Source organism: Dromiciops gliroides, chromosome 4 (genome assembly GCF_019393635.1).
Source record: "Dromiciops gliroides isolate mDroGli1 chromosome 4, mDroGli1.pri, whole genome shotgun sequence".
NCBI classification, from domain to species: domain Eukaryota; kingdom Metazoa; phylum Chordata; class Mammalia; order Microbiotheria; family Microbiotheriidae; genus Dromiciops; species Dromiciops gliroides.
Window position 1 is genome coordinate 470,021,926 of NC_057864.1, and position 19,727 is coordinate 470,041,652.

At 44.7% G+C, this 19,727-nt stretch overlaps 1 protein-coding gene across 1 annotated transcript in view; it reads left to right on the forward strand.

The window, feature by feature from the left end:
* Positions 1-19,727, forward strand: part of LOC122753604 (S-adenosyl-L-methionine-dependent tRNA 4-demethylwyosine synthase TYW1-like) — a 244,033-nt gene that overhangs the window by 91,733 nt on the left and 132,573 nt on the right. The window contains exon 11 of the mRNA XM_044001116.1: positions 8,125-8,234. Within this exon, the coding sequence (XP_043857051.1) occupies positions 8,125-8,234 (110 nt within the window). The remainder of the gene's footprint in view (positions 1-8,124; positions 8,235-19,727) is intronic.

A 19,727-nucleotide genomic window follows, 5' to 3' on the forward strand; every position in this document is an offset into this window, starting at 1 on the left:
TCCCTTCCCTTCCCTTCCCTTCCCTTCCCTTCCCTTCCCTTCCCTTCCCTTCCCTTCCCTTCCCTTCCCTTCCCTTCCCTTCCCTTCCCTTCCCTTCCCTTCCCTTCCCTTCCCTTCCCTTCCCTTCCCTTCCCTTCCCTTCCCTTCCCTTCCCTTCCCTTCCCTTCCCTTCCCTTCCCTTCCCTTCCCTTCCCTCCCCTCCCCTCCCCTCCCCTCCCCTCCCCTCCCCTCCCCTCCCCTCCCCTCCCCTCCCCTCCCCTCCCCTCCCCTCCCCTCCCCTCCCCTCCCCTCCCCTCCCCTCCCCTCCCCTCCCCTCCCCTCCCCTCCCCTCCCCTCCCCTCCCCTCCCCTCCCCTCCCCTCCCCTCCCCTCCCCTCCCCTCCCCTCCCCTCCCCTCCCCTCCCCTCCCTCTCTTTTCCCTTCCCTTCTTCTGTTTCCTCCCTCCCCTTTCCTTCCTTTTACTTTCCTCAAGGAACTTATATTCCAATTGGGGGAGCAGTGGCCAGAGAAGGTAGTTATGGGGGAAATCACAAAGATGATGAGTAGAACACTTTGCAGAGGCAGTGGTAGTTATGGTTTGATTACATTTCTCAGAGAAAGAAGTAGAAAGCTGGGGGTGGGAGGTGTGCACAGTATACACGCCGCTCCAGGACAGGGCAGAAGATGGGGACACCAGGTCCTGGGGATGGGAGCACCATAGCTCTTCCCAGACTTGTCCTTTTGTGGTTTGATTTGAAGAGTGGAGCATTAACAGTATAGGGAGAGGCAAGATGGAGAACAACTTGGGGAGAGGGGAGAGAAGACACATGGACCATGTTTAGGTGAGTCCTTAAACTCTGCAGTGTTTGAGTGTTGGCTGCATGGCTTATCCCACTGCTGAAGGCTGTGGTTTTTGTTTTTGATTAGCGTGTTTTTTGGTTATAGCAAGGCCTTCTTTCAGATGGGCTGGATTTCTTTTGCAAGTTCACACAGTTACCTTAGTCCTAGTATTGGCCTCTGTTATTCCTTCATTTAGGTTATATGTGTAGTTTTTTTTTTTAAACGCAGTTGGCCAAATAGAGATGCAGAAGTGATCCTGAAATCGGTTATAGGTTGTATAGAATCCAGCTGTCCTGACATTCTGGGTAGAGCATATTCAAGCAAAACCTGATTTTATTTTATGTTCTGGCAGAAGAGCTAAAATCCAGTGAATTAAAGGCTGGTGATTAGGTTGAAAGTATACCCATGTGGAGACATCAATCAGTCAAATGCGATTTAAATTGCTGGGTGCTTTCCTGTACTTTTGAGTTAGCAGTTAAACCAATCAGAAGGAAATATTCCCCAAATGAATCAGCCAAAAATTCTTGCCACAAAATTTGAGTGTTTTATTTTTCCAGAGGAAATAATAATACCGCCAACAATTGGCTTGCTTCTCTCGAAGCAAGAATAGATGTCGTTGCTTTTTCAGAGAAATCTAAATGCTTCATTAGTTCTGAAAAGTTTTATGTGGCCCATCTTGGTAGTTTTGTTAGGAAGGAAATCTCTCAGTGGACTGGGGGAGGACAGATCCTTCATGCCCCTCAGGAAAAACAGTAAATTGCAACTTTTGAGTGGGAATCTCAACTTCCTGCTTCGCTCTACTTTCTTATCTCTTCTTGAAAAGGGGCATTTTAGCTTCTCTTGCAGTTCTTTTTCCATCTCCATTCATCTTGCAGTACCACCTTTCCATGATGAGAGACACATCTGTCAAGATCATCTGCAAATGGAATTGGGGAGGTTGTTAATTTCTAGTGCATAGTTATGCATAGCAGACAAAATGCTTTTCTCTCTCTGTCTCTTTGTCTCTGTCTGTCTCCTTTCTCCTTTCCCCTCATAGAACAAAGTGAAGTCTATGATATATTTCTCTCTGGTGATATAATTTTCTCCTCTACTCAAGTGTTGTCATTGATTTGAGTTGGAATTTATTTCAGAGATAAAAATAATGCCCTCCTTGGTTCAGTTTTGCAGTAAATTCATTTGACCTTCAACTCTCCCAATCTGACCCTTCTGTTATATCCCTTGAGAAGGCTTATGGCACTTAGTCAAAGTAGCCAAGAACTGTAGCAGTTAGGCAGCATTTGAGAATTTTGTATCCTTGTCCCCTGAAATATCTGCATTCTGTGGGAAATGGCATGATGAATTTTTAAAGGCTTGTTGTGCCATTGGTAAATAGAAGTTTATTTCTGAGGGGAATATAGATGAGGTCCGGTTGTAGGACACATTGATTTGCTAAGGAAGGACCGGCACAATCTCAGAAATCCCTATTGCATACACCTGCTTTCCCCAGTTTTTTATCACTATTTGTTCACAGGAATGGGACAATCGAGTTCTGTGCCTGTGTTTGGAACCTGCAAATCCTTTCTTCCCAAAAAAGTAGGTTGTAGGTTAAATTAGAAAGTTAGGTGGCACAGTGAATAGAGCTGACCAGCCCTGGATTCAGGAGGACCTCAGTTCAAATCTAGCCTCAGACACTTGACACTTACTAGCTGTGTGACCCTGGGCAAGTCACTTAACCCTCACTGTCCTGCAAAAAGAAAGAAAGAAAGAAAGAAAGGAGGAGACAGTGTGGTCACAGCTCCCCCCAAATCTAGAAATGCTAAAAAACCAAAGTTCTAAATCTCCTTTTAGTTAGGCGATATTAAGGAGAGGTCACAGAGTCAGTTGGAAAAGCAGCAGAAGAGTTAGGAAATGTGTCTTTGAGAAATGGGAAATCAACTCCCACCATTGTGAAGAGCAGCTTCCCTCTTCCTCTTAGCAATTACACAAGCAATTTTCCTTGACAGGTAGAGTGATGACATAAGTAGGATATTCTAAAAGGTGACAGCTGTGGGATCATGGAGGTTGGTAGAGAACAAAAGTCCAAGTTTGGTTTTCTTCTCTGCTAGCTTTCCTCACCACACAGTCAAACTTTGGAAAGGCTTATATACCGAGAAGGAACATGGTAGAGTGGCTAGAACTCCCACTTGGAATCAGGAACACCCGGGTTTGAATTTTCTCTAAGATATTCACTGGCTCAGTGACCCTGGGTAAGTCATGTGATCTCTTTGGGCCTCAGTTTCCTCATCTGTTAAATGGCTAGGGTGGAGTCAGTGGCCTTGGAGGGTCCTTACAGCTCTCTGATGTGTGCCATCAACAAGCATTTATTAAGTGCCTCCTTTGAGTGAGGCACTGAAGGGAGAAAGAAAACATGAGCTTCCATTCTAATGGAGAAAGGGGGGCACAAGGACCTGGGGAGATCAGGAATCCATTCATGTAGAAGGTGGGGCTTGAGTGGACGCTGGAAGGGAGCCCATGATTCTGCTTCCTGTCTTCTCCCTCTTTTCTTGACTCTGCTGTCTGGCTTCCACCCTCATCATTCAATGGAAGCTGCTCTTTCCAAAGTTACTAGTGGGGGGCAGCTAGGTGGCACAGTGGATAGAGCACTGGCCCTGGATTCAGGAGGACATGAGTTCAAATCCGGCCTCAGCTACTTGACACTTACTAGCTATGTGACCCTGGGCAAGTCACTTAACCCTCATTGTCCCGCCCCCTCCCCCAAAGTTACTAGTGACTTTTTTTTTTTTTTTGCTGGGCAATGGGGGGGTTAAGTGACCTGCCCAGGGTCACACAGCAAGTAAGTGTCAAGTGTCTGAGGCCGGACTTGAACTCAGGTCCTCCTGAATCCAGGGCCGGCGCTTTATCCACTGTGCCATCTAGCTGCCCCCTACTAGTGACTTTTAATCGCCAAGCCGCATGGCCTTGTCAGGACGTTTCTGCAGCCTTTGTCAGTCGCCCCCTTTTCCTGGTGCACTCTCTCTTCTCTGGGTTTTCGGGTCTCCTGTCTCTCTGACTGCTCCTCCTCCGTCTCTTTCCTTGGATCTTCATCTGTGTTTCACCCACTAACTGTGGATGTTCTCCAGGGCTTGGTCCTAGTCCCTCTTCTCTTTTTGCTCTTTATTATCTCACTTGGTGAACTCACTGGTTCCCATGAGTTCAGTGATCAAGGTGATGCAGATGATTCCTAGGTCTGCATCTCCAGTCCCAATCTCTCTCCTGAGCTCCATCACAGATGGCCTCTTGGGCATTTCCATCTGGGTGTATCATAGTCATCTTAATATGTCCAAAATAATCATCTTCTCCACCCTCTCCTTCTTCAGAACTTACCATGATCCCCACCAGCCTTCTAGTCACCTGGTTTCACAACTTTGGGGTTCACTCCCACATATCTAATCAGTTGCCACCTATTGTGATGTCTTTCTCTATAACATATCTTACACACATGCCTTTTCTTTCCACTTTAAGACAACTGCCACCCTGGTTCATTCCCTTAACACCTCTTTACTTGGATTGCTGCAATAACCTCTTTTTTTTAAAGGTTTAAAATAGGTTTTTTTTACAATCAATGAAAATCTGCATACTTACCCCCCCCAGCCCATCGACAAAGAAAGAAAAACAAAGCCTCTGTTACAAAGATGTATTGTTAATCTTGACAAATTCCTGTGTTGACCTTATCCAAAAAACCCCAGGTCTCATTCTGTGTTTAAACCATTGCCTCTGTGGCAGACAGTGGGGTATGTTTCATCATGAGTCCTTTAGAATTGTGGTTGGTCATTGCATCGAGCAGAGTTCTTAAGCCCTTCAGCCCTTCAAAGTTGTTTGTCTTTACAGTATTGTTGTTAATGTATAAACCATTCTCTCTTTCTGCTTACTTCATAACTGCATCTGTTCACACAAGTCCTCCCATGTTCTCTGAAACACTTTATCTTTTTTTTTTTTTTTTTTTGGTGAGGCATTTGGGGTTAAGTGACTTGCCCAGGGTCACACAGCTAGTAAGTGTTAAGTGTCTGAGGCCAGATTTGAACTCAGGTCCTCCTGACTCCAGGGCCGGTGCTCTATCCACTGCACCACCTAACTGCCCCTCCTTTATTATTTCTTACAGCATAATAATATTCCATCATGTTTAGGTATCATAACTTGTTCAGGCATTCCCCAATTGATGGCTCCTCCTCCTCCTCCTTCTCCTTTTCTTCTTCCTCCTCCCTCCTCCTCTCCTCTCCTCCCTCTCCCTCCTCATTTTTCTTTTCTTCCTTTGCTACTACAAAAGTTCTGCTATCAATATTTTTGTGTACTTGTGTATTTTTCCCTCTGTTCCCTCTTTGGGTTATACATGCCTAAAAGTACTATCTCTAAAACAAAGGATATGTACAGTCTAGTAACTTTTTAGTAAAATTTTAGCTCGTTTTCCAGAATGGTTGAACCATTTTATGATGTCATCACTAGTGGATTAATATACTTCTCTCCATCCCCAACATACATATTTACCTTATTCAATTTTTTCCATCCTTGTATGTAGGAGTTAAAGCCTCAGAGTTTAAAAAGATTTGTATTGTTCTTATTTATGGGTGATTTGGAACATTCTGTCATATGTTCATTGACTGTTCATATCTTTTTCTTTTGAAATATCTTCTTTCATCCTTTGACCTCTTCTTTGGTAGGGAATGGCTCGTTTTTACATATTGGTATCAATTCTCCATGTCTTGACTATCTGACCTTCAGCAGATATGTGTGTGTGTGTGTGTGTGTGTGTGTGTGTATATATATATATATACACACACATATCTATATCTATCTATCTGTCTATCTATCTATCATTTATCCTATCCATTTATCCACCCATTTATCTATCTTTCTATCTGTCTGTCTATCTATCATTTATCCACCCATATCTGTCTGTCTGTTTTTTTTTTTTTTTAGCCCAATCAGCTGTTTCTCTTCTTTTTCTAGCTACATTGATTTTTTGGTTTGCACTATATACCAGGCAGTTTTGATATGTAATTAAAACTGTCTTTTTATGTTTTATGTTCATGTCTTTCCTTTTTTAATTAGACATTTTCCCCTGCAGCCATTGATGTGCGAGGTACTGCCTTCCATTCTGCTCAGATTTTTATGTTCTAACCTAAAAGGTCATAGCACAAAAGCTTGGTTTGGGCTGTTTTTCTCCTCTCTGTCTCCCTTCCTGAGAAGGCCAGGATTGAAAAGCTGGAGCTCATGCCTAGGCCTTGTTGCCTCCACCCCTTTGCAGAGATGTACTAGAGCACCAACTTGTGGCAGTCTGTTCCTGTGAAGCACACTTGTGCACCAGGTGGTTGAAAGGTATCTTTAATTAACTCTAGAGAATGTCAAGATTAGATGAAAAGGCTAAGATGAGCTAGTGGAATAATGACATCCACTTTCCGGCTGTGGCCAGATTTGAATGGGTTTGCTGTAAATGGCAAGTAGGTTAATGTGGTTGCATTAACTCTGTCACCAAGGATGCTGATTGGATTTTCTGAGCTATGGCTCTTTGGCCAGACTAATAACAACAGCAAGAAGAAGAACCACCACCATCATGATACTAAGGTAATCTGGGAAGCTTGTGAGTCCAGAAAACCTTGAGGGGTGGGAAGGTTTAGGGGATAGAGCAGTGGACCTGGGTTCAAGTCCCAGCTCTCTTCCTTACTACCTTTATGTCTCTGGGAAGGAAGGAAGGAAACATGCACTTCTTGTGTGCCAGGCACTGTGCTAATACAGAGGTGAGCAAAAAAGGAAGGCAGATCTTAGCTTCAAAGAGCTTACCTTCTCTCGAGGGATGACAGTGCTGAAAAGTGGGGGATGGTGGGAGAGTTTTGAAGCTGGGAGTAGGACTGAGAGGGGAATGAAAGCCGCGTTGGGGCCTTCCACGGGATGGAGGCTACAAGAGGGACTCAGCACAGTGACATGGGGCAGCCATTGCAGAGGGCATGCCAAATTGAGAAGTCTGCTCTGGTGGTTGGCTGTACCTGGGCAAGGAAGCTTCAGGCACTAGGGAAAGTTGCAGGATTTGACAGCATGGTTTGGATGTCTGGAAGCCAGAGCAGTGTCTGGAGGGGAATGGAGGCCTCAGGAGCAGCTCGCCCATGGGCCACAGCCTCTCTCTCTGCTCAGTGTGGAGGTGGAGGGCCCTGGGCTAGATGACTAAGGTTCCTTCCGGTTTAAAAATGAGTGATTTGGCTGACTTGGAGAGCTAAGGCATCTATTGGATCAAATGTAGACTGTCTCTTGCTGACGGATGTCGACTCATCAAGAGGATGCTTTCTTTGAATTGTTTTTCTGGCATTTGGGATGAATTTGCCCCAATCCCTTAATACTTTCAACTGTTATCTTCTGTTTCCAAAAGCAGACGGAGAAGCAGGCTTTGGCCATGGAATCCATTCACAAATGTGGTCACCCTCCCATTCCCAGGCACGATGTCCTGGCTTTCTTCACTGGGCATTGACAATTTTTGCCTTGGAAGTGGGGCATGGAGATTGTGCCGACTCTGGTGATGAAAAGAGGGAGGTTAGGGATGTGTGTGTGTGTGTGTGTGTGTGTGTGTGTGTGTAAATGGCAAGTAGGTTAATGTGGTTGCATTAACTCTGTTACCGAGGATGTGTGTGATGGGTGAAGATAGCTGAGGACTGTGGATAACTTGCTTAACAACCATAAGGGTGCTAGAATTTATGTAGGGCTTCCGGGTTTGCATAGTGCTTTTCATCCATGATTTCACTTGGTCCTCACAATAGGCCTATGAGGGAGGTGATCATGGTCTCCATTTTACAGATGAGGGAATTGAGGCAGAGAAAGGTAAGGCAAAGAAAGATCAGGGGGTGTCTGAGGCTAGATTTGAATTCTGGTTTTTGTTCTTTTTTTTTTTTTTTTTTGCAGGGCAGTGAGGGTTAAGTGACTTGCCCAGGGCCACACAGCTAGTAAGTGTCAAGTGTCTGAGGCCAGATTTGAACTCAGGTCCTCCTGAATCCAGGGCTGGTACTTTATCCACTGCGCCACCTAGCTGCCCCCAAATTCTGGTTTTCTTGACTCTAAGCTCAGCATTCTAGTTATTGGGCCTCTTAGCTTGCAGGATCACAGTGTTGAGAATCTTCCCCTGCTATCTGGCAGATTCACAGGTTTGTGATGGACTCCAGAAACTTGGTTTCTTAACCCTTCCTTTTAGCCAGCCGCGCTAACCAGTTACAAGTCTTAGGGAGAAGCTCTTGTGATCTGGGGGCATGAAGTTTCCAGAATTGCTGATTTTAGAGGGAGCCTTTAAGAACTTTGCCTCCTCTCTCTTCAGGCACCACACCAATCCTGTGGGCACCGAATGGCGCTGGAAGATGGATCGACCCGATATGATCCTGCAACAGGCCATTGAAAATCACCAGAACATGATCAAACAGTTTAAAGGTATTTCCCTTCTCTCTAATGCAGGATCCTTTGCCTCCCAGCAGCCAGACCTCCCACTCCAATCTGGCTGTGACACGCACGGGGTCTGAATTGTCTTTCCTTTGTCAAATGTCTGGGCAGGAAAGTAAGAATTCTGAGCCATCCCCCGCACAGGACTGTTGGCTGTTTTTTTCCTCTCATCAGTAGATTTTGCTTCCTCTCTGACTTTAAAAAAGATGAATCATTAAAATAAAACATCTTCTTGCCTTTGGGCCTCAGAGGCATCTTTCCTTTGATCAGGTTTTCTCCCACAGTTCCCCAATTACCTGGGGACCTTTTTTTGGGTCAAGTTTTTCCAGTGCACAGTGTTAAACACTGAGCTGATATGGTTTTGGGAATGGGGTGGGGTGGGTCAGGGGCTGCTGTAGCAATTTAGTAAACAGCAGAATTTGAATTCTACGTGTTATTCATCTTTTCTTTTGTTGGGGTTTAGAAGAGGTTGGAGACCAGGATATGTGTAGGTAGAAATGGATCCGGGAGTTTGAGAGGCTGTGTGTGCAGTCTGCGCCAGTGGAGGGAATGGCCTCTTGGAGGAGATCCCAGCTTGCTCAGAGGGGCCAGACAGGGTGTACGGTCTTTGCTTCTGCCCATTTCTCAGACTGACCCAAGTGTGACTACTTCAGTGCGTGGCACGTGAGACAGGACCATGGCAGCAGGAGGGTGTAGTGTTTGTTCCCAGATAAGGTTTAGCTTGGAGCTGACCTCTTCTGTAAAACTCATCCGGCGGATTTGGCTCTCCACTGGCAGTTTCTGTTTACTAGTCCTGCAAATACGATCTGACAGCCTAAAAAATTGTCAGCGCCCTCCAGTTATCATAGTGGTGATGCTCACCTGCATAGAGCCAGTCTTCACACCGCGATTTGTCATTTCTCTTTTTACTGAAATCCTTCTAAGTCACCTGTCTGAATTCAGACCACCCACTGCGAGAAAATGAAGTGCCTACTATGTGCCAAGGACCACAGGCCTTCCCCTCAAGGCGTTTACAGTCTTTTGTTGGAAAACAAGTACAGAGAAAGTTAAATGCAAAATACACACAGAGTAATTTCTTGGCGGATTGGACAGGCCTGATATGAAGGACAGTTTGTTCATCTTTGGATGGAGGTGCTAGAGTAGACACTGGAAGGATGGGTCAGTGTGGGATCTGTACATGGACGGGATGATGTGGTTGGGTGTGAGATAGTGGGGAGGCCTGGCAAGGCTGGGGAGCTGTGGCTTGGGGGAGGGGCAGGGGTTAACAGCTCAGAACAGGGCCAGGATTGTGGGCCTGCTTTGGTCTGATTGGCTGCACTAGGCCCTCGCTGACCTTGGCTGCTCCATTTCATGGGACTTTGCCTACAGAGGGTCAGTTGCCCCCCTTCCCTCCTAGCTCCCAGAGGTTCTGCTCTGCCCAGGCCCCTGCACCGCTTCCTTTAGAAGAGGCTCCAGTGGCTGTTTGTCGGGTTCTGTCCTGGTGCATTTGGAGTTTGACCTTGGTAAAGGATTTACAAATGATTTAAAGTCCCCCCCCAAGGTGTCTGATGTGAAAACATTTTAGAAAGGTCAATGTGTGGATGTAAAATACTACGATTGCCAATTATCTTTAGGCCCAAGAGTCACAGGACCTTTATCAGCTCATTTGGGAGGAGGCCCTCATGTGGAGGGCAGCACAGTGGATTTGGGGAGACCTGGAGCCTCGGATCAGGAGCCACCGTGTGATCCGGGCTTGGAGATGCTCTTTGTTCCCTTCCCTGCTGATGGGTCGACTCTCTCCATGCCTGGCTCTGCTCTTGCCCTCTCCCCAGCCGTGGAGCATTGTTAGGTGGAACCCCTAAGGCTCCAATCTTCATTCATTTCCTAAGGAGGCTTTTGGTGGTGCTCATGGATCAGGTAGGGATAGCGCCAAGGGCCTTGGGAGTGACCAGAGCCTGCTCTTTGGCCTTGCCCGATTCTGGGGCACTGAGTGGATTCGGGTCTTTGAAGACCAGGCCCCTCTGGGCAGGAAAACAGATTCGTTCTGTTTAATTAATTGCCTTTTGATTTTATGTGCAGCTGTTTTGAAAGCCTCTGCTTTTTCTCTCCCAACTCTGTTCTCATTTTTATGGGTCTTTGCATTAACTACATCCCACTTAGGCTAGAACCTTCCTCCCTCCCTTAGAATGGACTCTGCTCCACAGCCAGCTTGGGCCTTAATGTGCTTGGCTCCAGGCCTCCGGCCCTGCCAGCCCTGCTCCTCAGACCATCAAGTCAAGTTTGTGGGTCAGGCCTTCCCGCCCCTGCTCTGGATGGAACTCCCCCCACCCCCATTTCCATTTCTCTTTGTCTTCTTATCTTTCCCCCACTACTATGTAAAGTCCTGGAGGGAAGGGACTGTCTCGTTTACTGGAGTCTGTATCCCTGTCACTTAGCACAGTGATCGGCACATAGCCAGGGAGTAATACATGTTTGTGCTTGCTCTCTGTCTCTGTCTGTCTCTGTCTTTCTCTGTCTCTCTGTCTGTCTCTGTCTCTGTCTCTCTTTCTCCCTCCCTCCCTCCCCTCTCCTTCTTTTCCCTCCCAGTTTCCCTTTCTCTCCATCCCTCCTTGTCCCTTTCTCAAACAGGTTAAATAGCTACTTAATCTGGGCAGGTCGCAGGTGGTTCAGGTTTTCTTGGGTATTAGGCCCAAATCTTGCCGAAGTCTCTTTCTGTACAGCTGCGAGCTGCGAAAGCTTTTTGCATGTTTGAATACAGTTTCATTGTATTTACACCCATGAAACTATTCTTTGCCGCCCAATAGGAGAACAGGTGGTGGGTGGGATTTGGCTGACCCTTGTCGAGGGAGGGATGTATCCTGCTGAACGTTTTTAGGTGCCAGCAAGTATTTATTATGTGCCTGCTGTGTGTCAGGTACCATGCCCTAAGCGTGGGGACCTTCCTTGTCTTTGAGAAGCTCACGGGCTAATGTGTTTTCGAACTTGTTTGCAAGGCTGCTGGTAAAACACTGTTTATGTTTTGAACTTGGGGCCTCTCCTCATGGATTTGGTCTCCTCCTCTGATGGGAGCATTTCATCTCTCCTTTGAATAGAGCAGTGGTAATCTCTCAGTCCCTTTCTCTTATATACAACTTTGATTAGATGCCCCTGGGGACGATGCCACTAATCTCCAGGGGAATATAGCCAGTCTTTTTGTGGCAAACTATTGTTTTTGGTGAACTTGACTAGTCGATAATGAAAAATGATCCTACCGAAGCCCTTTCAAAGTAAAACCTAAATCTTCTCTCCTGAACAGCAATTTAGGAAATTGGCAAATGCTAAGTCATAATAATTTCATATTCAGATAGTGTTCCTCTGGGCTGAATGCTTGGAAAGAGAATTATATTTCCTGACAAGGCACATGGGGGGTATCCGCTGGTGTTTGAGATCCAGGGGAGGGCCTCACTTGTCTAAGTGACTTATCTAAAATTATGCCCTCTGTTTCCCCATAGCCTTCGAAAGTGATGGAATTGGCTTTGGGGTGGGAGGGGGCTTTGGTTCCTCCTAATACCACCTCTTGGGGTGGCTGGAGAGCATCTGGGAAGAGGTGGCAAGAGAGGACACTTTCTCCTTGAACACCTGTAAGAGCAGGATGGAGGCCCATGCCGTCCCCAGACTAGGGTCAGTGCTGCCTACATTGGGGGTGGTGGTGAATGAGAATCCCTGGGGTTTTTCCTCTCTTTTGAGTTGTCCTTGATTCTCTTCATAATCGCTCAGACTTGTATAGTCCTTTTTAGGGTCTGCAGAGGGCTTTCCTGGCACCCACTTTGTGAGCAAGGCAGTAGAACATTGTTACCCCCATTTTATGCAGTTGGGGAGTGAGTTTCAGGAGAGTGCAGGCTTCTGCTTGGTTCACATTCCGAAGCCTGAGCCAGAGGCTCAGGCCTTTGTTCTCCACAGCCTCTAAGCATCAGCGTTCTAATGGGAAGCCAGGCTAAAATTTATTAGGGACAGAGTGTCTTAACTTTTATACTATTGTTTTGTGGAGCTGCAGCTGCATGAAAGGTAAAATCTTAGGTGATATCAAACAAAGGCATAAATGAATCATAGGTTTCTGCCAGTGACTTAAGTATTTGTGGCCTTTTGTGAGAGCAAGGGGTGAGCTTCAAGAAAGCTTAGGTCAGCGAGCTTGGAGAGGGGATGGCTTCTAAAACTTCATCTGCCCCTGCTCCCCGTATGCCAGAGATCCGAATGGGAAATGGATCCTTTCCCTGAGTCATTCCCACATAGGAGGCAGAGCAGTTTCGACGATTCCCTGGGGGACTTGAAGAAAAGTGGTGGTGTCTAAAAAGGCCTTCTGGGCACCATTACTGTTGGCTGGAGAGAGAGTCTCTTTTGCATGAGCTCACATTTATTTATCTGCCTGCCAGGGCTCTGCTTGTCTTCAGGTTGCGGCAGGGGAGGAAAAAAACAGCGTTGTAGCAGGGCAGGTCGTCTACATCTTTAAAACCCAAGTCTCACCTTTGAGGACTTACATAGCTATTTGTTTAATACTTTTTAATTTACTCTGACCTAAAATAGATCAGCCTTTTTGGAATGTCTGCCTCATTGCTATGATAATCATAGCAGATCTTGCAATGAAACTACCACAGAACGAAAGGAAAAACCCGAGATGTGTAAGATGAAAGAAATTATTTGTAAGGTGCTAAAGCTCTTCCGGGAAGATGGCAGAAAGCTGATGCATCCCGAGGAAGGACGCTGTTTCATTCCTGCTAAGGGTGTCCTAGCATCTTTGGGGGCCATTTTGGATAATGGCCGCTTGGCTCATTTTCTTGTGTCTGGGCACTACTCTGCCCCGGGCACTGTTGGAGACAGGCGGTTGTCCATCATTTCACAAGGGAATGGAATTCCACAGCTTCACTGAGTGAGTTTCTCCAGTAATACCTTCTGCTCTTCTGCCATTTAACTCAGGAAACACCCATCAGACGTACTCTAGAGAGCCCTGTGCAGGGGACCAGGGATGCACAGCCCCTGCCCTGAGGAGTTTACTTTCTATGTAAGGGCTGTGACGAATAGCTAGCTATGTTATTTAGGATTTTATTTTCCCAAATTACATGTAAAAACAAATTTAACATCGATTTTTAGAACTTTGTGCTCCACATTTTCTTCCTCCCTCCCTCCCTGCTCCCCTTTAAGAATTCAAGCAATTCAACATGTTACACATGTGTAGTCATGCAAAACATTTCCTCATTAGTCAGATTGTAAAAGAAAACAGACAAAAAAAACTTTAGAAAAAGGAACTAATAAAAAAATTATGCTTCAGTCTGTATTCAGATACTATTAGTTCTTTTTTTTTTTTTAGTGAGGCAATTGGGGTTAAGTGACTTGCCCAGGGTCACACAGCTAGTAAGTGTTAAGTGTCTGAGGCCGGATTTGAACTCAGGTCCTCCTGACTCCAGGGCCAGTGCTCTATCTACTGCGCCACCTAGCTGCCCCCCATTAGTTCTTTCTCTGTGGATGGATTGCATTTTTCATAAGTCTTTCAGAGTTGTCTTGAATCATTGCATTGCTGAAAACAACCAAGTCATTCGCAGCAGATCATCTTACAATATTGCTGTTATTTTGTATACAGTACATTTCACTTTGCATCAGCTCATGTAGGTTTTTCCAGGTTTTTCTGATAGCATCCTGCTCATCATTTCTTATAGCACCAGAGTGTTCCATCATAGTCTTATCCCACAATTTGTTCAGCCATTTCCCAATTGATGGGCATCTCATCAATTTCTAATTCAACTTTTTTTTTTTTTAGTGTGGCAATTGGGGTTAAGTGACTTGCTCAGGGTCACACAGCTAGTAAGTGTTAAGTGTCTGAGGCCGGATTTGAACTCAGGTACTCCTGACTCCAGGGCCGGTGCTCTATCCACTGCGCCACCTAGCTGCCACTCTAATTCAACTTTTAAAAAAAAATCTCTTTTAGGATATTAACCTAGTAGTGGTATTACTAGGTCGAAGAGTATGCATGGTTCTCTAGCCCTGTGGCCATAGTTCCAAATTGCTCTACAGAATGTTTGAGTCAGTTTACAGCTTTACCAATTGTGTATTAATGCCTCATTTCCCCCATATCCCCCACGACATTTGTCCTTTTCCTCTGCTGTTCTATTATCCAATCCAATAGGTATGAGGTAGTTCCCAGAATTGTTTTGACTTGAATCTCTCCAATCAATAGTGAGTTAGAGCATTTTTCCCCCATATGGCTATAGGTGGAATAGCTGTCTATGTAGCCCCCCTGCCTGACCCTCTGAATCCATGGCTACCTTTTCCTTCTCTCACAGAAGCAGTTGCCTTTTGTTTCCTTAAACAGAGAGTGGTTCCCTCTTATGCCTACCTGGGGCAGTCTGCCTTCTGATGTAGACTTGGAGTTAGCCAGTTGTGCTGGTGGACTCCTCTTCTTGACCCTTTGGATAGAGCCTCTGCTCCTTCAATACTAATACCAAGTAATCCATTCTTGTCAAAGGTAAAATTGGGAATGAGTGTCTTTGACTTGGAAATCCAAGTACATTTTCCATCAGAAACCCGGTGTGTTATTAACATCAGTGAGTTGTAGTTGAAATATACTTTATGGCTTTGGGGAGCTAGCCTGGAAAGAGAACCTAATTACCTTCCAGATTTAATTAATGTATCTCTGGAAAAATTCCTTCTGTCTTGGACACAACGGACGTGAGAAAAACATTTTGCCAGTTGAATATTTCTTGTCATTATTTTTCCAAGACTTGAGATCAGCTTACTATTTAGTATTACCAATGTTCAGTAATCCTGTTCCTTTATCATTTCTTTAGCATCCTTCTTATCTGATTACTAAATCATTTCCATTGGCCTTGCCTAGCTTGCTGGTTCACCTCCCACTCAGGCCTGCACACCAACCACTGCTATAAATCCTGCTTGTCCCACCTGGTACATTAGCTTAATGGCTTCCCTCTTATCGATACGGTTGCATTCCTTTAGGATCCCGGGCATCCTTGCCCTCTTTGCTTTCCAATTTCAGCTAAGTGGCCAGGTTTGAATGGGGTGGGAGTCCTGCCTGAGGCCAGAGGGAGTTTGTGTCAGGGCAGGCTGGAGGTGAATGAGAACGGTGGACCTTTGCACTAGTGTACCTGTTTCTGGCTGTCTGAAGACATTTTGTCTCATTTCTCTTGATTTACCAATTCCTTAAAATGCCTCATTCTCATGACTTTTCCCAGCTTTTTTTTTTGTGCACATGCAAAATTAACCAGCCCCTGCTGTCTGGATGTGGTCAGAGTGTCCATGCTAGTCAGCATTTTCTCCATGTAAGGCACTCATCTCTTCATATGACAGGGGCTCTTCTTGCATTGGCCAGTTAATGTTTTTGATGTAGAAATATAGTTGCATCCTTTAACTTTTGTTGTTATTTATACCATGTGTGGTAACTGATAATTAAATGAATGAATCACTGAAGGAAATGATTGATTGAAAATTTTCTGTTGTAAACCTTGAGCCATTGAGGAGAAATTGGGGTTCCCTAGGAATGAACAGGGGCAGTTGGGTGGTACAGTGGACAGAGCATTGGGCCTAGAGAGTCAGGAGGATGTGAGTTCGAATCCAGCCTCAGATACTAACTAGCTGTGTAACCTTGGGCAAGTCACTTCATCACCCTGGTTGCCTCAGATTCCTCAGCTATAAATGGGCTAGAGAAGGAATGGCAAAGCCCAGTATCTCTGCCAAGAAAACCCCAAATTGAGTCATGAAGAGTTGGATATGACTGAAATGAACAATGCAAGAACAAATATAAGTCTTGCTGCTCCACTTACTAGGTGAAATAAAGTCCTTGTTTCAGCCCCATAGCCTGGCATTTGGGTTTATTTTCAGGATCATGGGATCTAGAGCCAGAAGGGACCTTCGAGATCATCTGGTCTGTGTCTGTGACTATCCCTTCTCCTTCCTCCCTCCTTCCTCCCTGCTTTGGTTTAATTGGGGAGGAGACTGAGGCCTAGAGTAGATTCAGTGACTTGCCTAAAGCTGTCCAGTAATTATCAGAGAGGGGATTCACACTCACATCTTCTGCCCTCAGATTCACTGCTCTTCCCAATACTCCATGCTCTCCTTCCACACTGACTTTCTAGGCAGTTGTCTAAGTTTGATTCCATCTGGAACACCCTCACAATGAGCTGATGTCTGGTTTGGTCCACCATTTTGAAACAAGATGGTAGTTGATTAAAATTTTTGGGAGATGACTTTTCCAAAGACAACAATGAAAACACGTTCTTTAGTTTTTAACAGATTTCAGTGAAATTTAATATGATCTTAGAAGTTTCAGAGATACATTGTTTTAGGGGAGGATATGGCTTCTTTTGTTATATTAAAAGAAAACAGGTGGGGCAGCTAGGTGGCACAGTGGATAAAGCACCTGCCCTGGATTCAGGAGGACCTGAGCTCAAATCCAGCCTCAGACACTTGACACTTACTAGCTGTGTGACCCTGGGCAAGTCACTTAACCCCAATTGCCTCACCAAAAAAAAGAAAAAGAAAAAGAAAACAGGCATGTTGCTGGCATCATTTAAAAGACCACCCCTTTATCCGTGGTTCCTGCATGTTGTTTGTCCCTTTAGCCTCTCAGTGGTACAGCCGTTGACACAAAGCAATCAACCTGCCTCAGGTTGGAGGTTTGGATGAGGGAAGGGGGAAGCAAAGCAAAGAGTGTATCTTTGCATAAGGGATTGAGGAGAGATGTGCCGACAGGCTTCATTCTTTCCTGCCAGACTCTAGTGGTGCCTTTTCATCCATAGCTCAAGGTTGAACCAAAAATGGAGGGTATTGAATGGATAACAAGTAGAGTTTTAAAATAGAAGGTAGGTATGCTGAGGGGTACTTGACAAGAAGAAGTCGTTCATTGGTGGAGAAAGAAATGGGGGAGAGAACACTGAATAAAAAAGCTGTTTACATTAATAAGTAAATTAAACAATGAAGAAAGAATAAATGAAAATACGTATTTCCAGACCCTTCTTTGTCTAGAAACGAACAGTGAAAGTTCCTGTTAGTTGGATGTATGTCAGCTGCATAATTGTCTTTGTCCTTTAGCCAGAAATGCCACTTTGAAGAACTGTGAATTAAATTTATATTGTTATGTGGTGAAGGGAGAGGCGTATTTAAACCTTAGTATAAATTTTAAAAATAGGAATGATCTGTATGATCAATGTAAATGATAATACTGGCTGAGCAGTTTTTAAAGGTGGAGTGGAGAATATTTCTAGAGGGGGGGAGAAAGTTTAGAAGCTCATAAAAATATTCTCATATATTTAATGAAACTCAGTAGGAACCTGGCGAACACTATACCATAAGAAGGCATCTGGGATTAAAGAAGAAATATTAGGTAACAGGTATAAAACACATTGTTTAATTAAGAAGAAAATCATCAATTTGTAGAGTAGCGAGGCTGTATGTTCTTGGGAAATGTAGTTTGTCAAAAATATACAGCTTTAGGGAAAAGCCTGGGGACTTTTTGAAAGCATTTCTTATAAATGACTTGGAAAAAGACACTGTACTGGTAAACATTGCTCTCAATTTGCTGTTGGAGAGGGCAGGTAGGTGGCACAGTGGATAAAGCACTGGCCCTGCATTCAGGAGGACCTGAGTTCAATTCAGCCTCACACACTTGACACTTACTAACTGTGTGACCCTGGGCAAGTCACCCCTTATTGCCCCGCAAAACTAAATCAAACCAAACCAAAAAAACCAAAAACAAAAACCCCAACAAAAAAACAACAACCCCCAAACAAAAACAATTTGCTGTTCCAGTCGTGTGTGTGGTGTCTCCTAGGCTGCCCTCTGTCCCTATCCCTCCTGTTTCAAGGAAATAAGAAGGTAGTCTTGTCTTCTCCTTGCTTTCCTCTAAGACAGTGAAGTATGCCCATGATTCTCAAATCCATTTGGGTCTCATTTTTCTAAATTCAGTTCAGTAAGTGAGCTCTGGCTACGAGATCTCTACTGGTGTACCAGATAGGATATGGTTAGTAATTAACTGAATGCTAAAGGATGATTTAGTTAATTGATTGATTCTCCCCCTCCTCCTTTTCTCTCTCTCTCTCTCTTTTTTTTTTTTGGTGAGGCAATTGGGGTTAAGTGACTTGCCCAGGGTCACACAGCTAGTAAGTATTAAGTGTCTGAGGCCAGATTTGAACTCAGGTACTCCTGAATCCAGGGCCAGTGCTCTATCCACTGTGCCACCCAGTTGCCCCTCCCTCTTTTCTCTTGACTAGCAATTAGATTAGTGGATCTCACTACCCTTTTCCAAGATAACAAACTTTGAAAAGGAACATACATTTTCTCAAGTAAAGGAGGCTAAAGTTGCCTTTATGTTTTTTTGAAGTCTTTGCTGTTTTTAAGGCTATTAGGAGAACTTCTGATTACAAACCCTTCCATTTGTGAGGGTAACCACAGGATTGGAAAAATTTGCTTTTCAGTGAAAGTGAGCAAATATGATGGATCTAGATATTGCTATTTGGGGACTTGTCTAGTTGATCAAAGTTGTTTCTAAATAGTTTATAAGTCAACCCTACTGATCAGTGACTGCATCTCAGTTCCTATACACTTAATGAAACCTTAGAGACCTTGTACCAGCTATAATCAACTCCCTGAAGATAAACCTAATTTTAGAGTTCAGATTGAATCTACCCTCTGCTCATCTGGGGATTGAAGATAATGATACTCTATTATGGCCTTTGAATACTAGGAAATTTTATATCTAATTTTGAGTTGCCTAGGCAACACGAGGTTAGTTAAGGACCAAGTTTCAATCTGGATTTTAAAAACTTAGTTCAGACACACTCCACACAAGTCCTATCCTGATGCCTCATCATGGCATGGAGACCCCTTGTTCTTAAAAATGATGCCAGTGGAGCATGGCTGGGGTATCTCTCATCAAGCCAGAAGCCTCTTGGATGAGCATTACAAATATTTTATTTGGGAAGAAAACCAGAAGACAGTGATTTCATGAGCACTGAGAGTGGCAGGCATATGGCGTCCCCAGAACCACAGGGTCATAGTGACCCAGAGCTGGAAGGGACCTTAGGGGACAAGAAAAGACTGGACACCCACTACTGAGTAGCAGTCACATCAGAATCTGCTGTCCGTGTTCAGCCCAGTCATCGGCCAGTTAGAACCAGGATCAAAAACCAATATTGAATTAGTAAAAAGAAAAAAAGATATCACTGTGGGGGCAGCTAGGTGGCGCAGTGGATAAAGCCCCGGCCTTGAATTCAGGAGGTTCTGAGTTCAAATCTGGCCTCAGTCACCCTGGGCAAGTCACTTAACCCTCATTACCTGCCCCCCCCCCAAGTAACAGAAACAAAAAGAAAGGAAAAAGATATCACTGGGTAGAATAACAGCAGCTCCCACCAGAGTTGTGTTAAACAAAACTCTTCACTCTAAAAAAAATGGGAAATGGAGAGAAGTAAAACCTCGATTCTATCCCCATTTCTTATGGGAATTTCAATTCAATTCAATAAACATTTG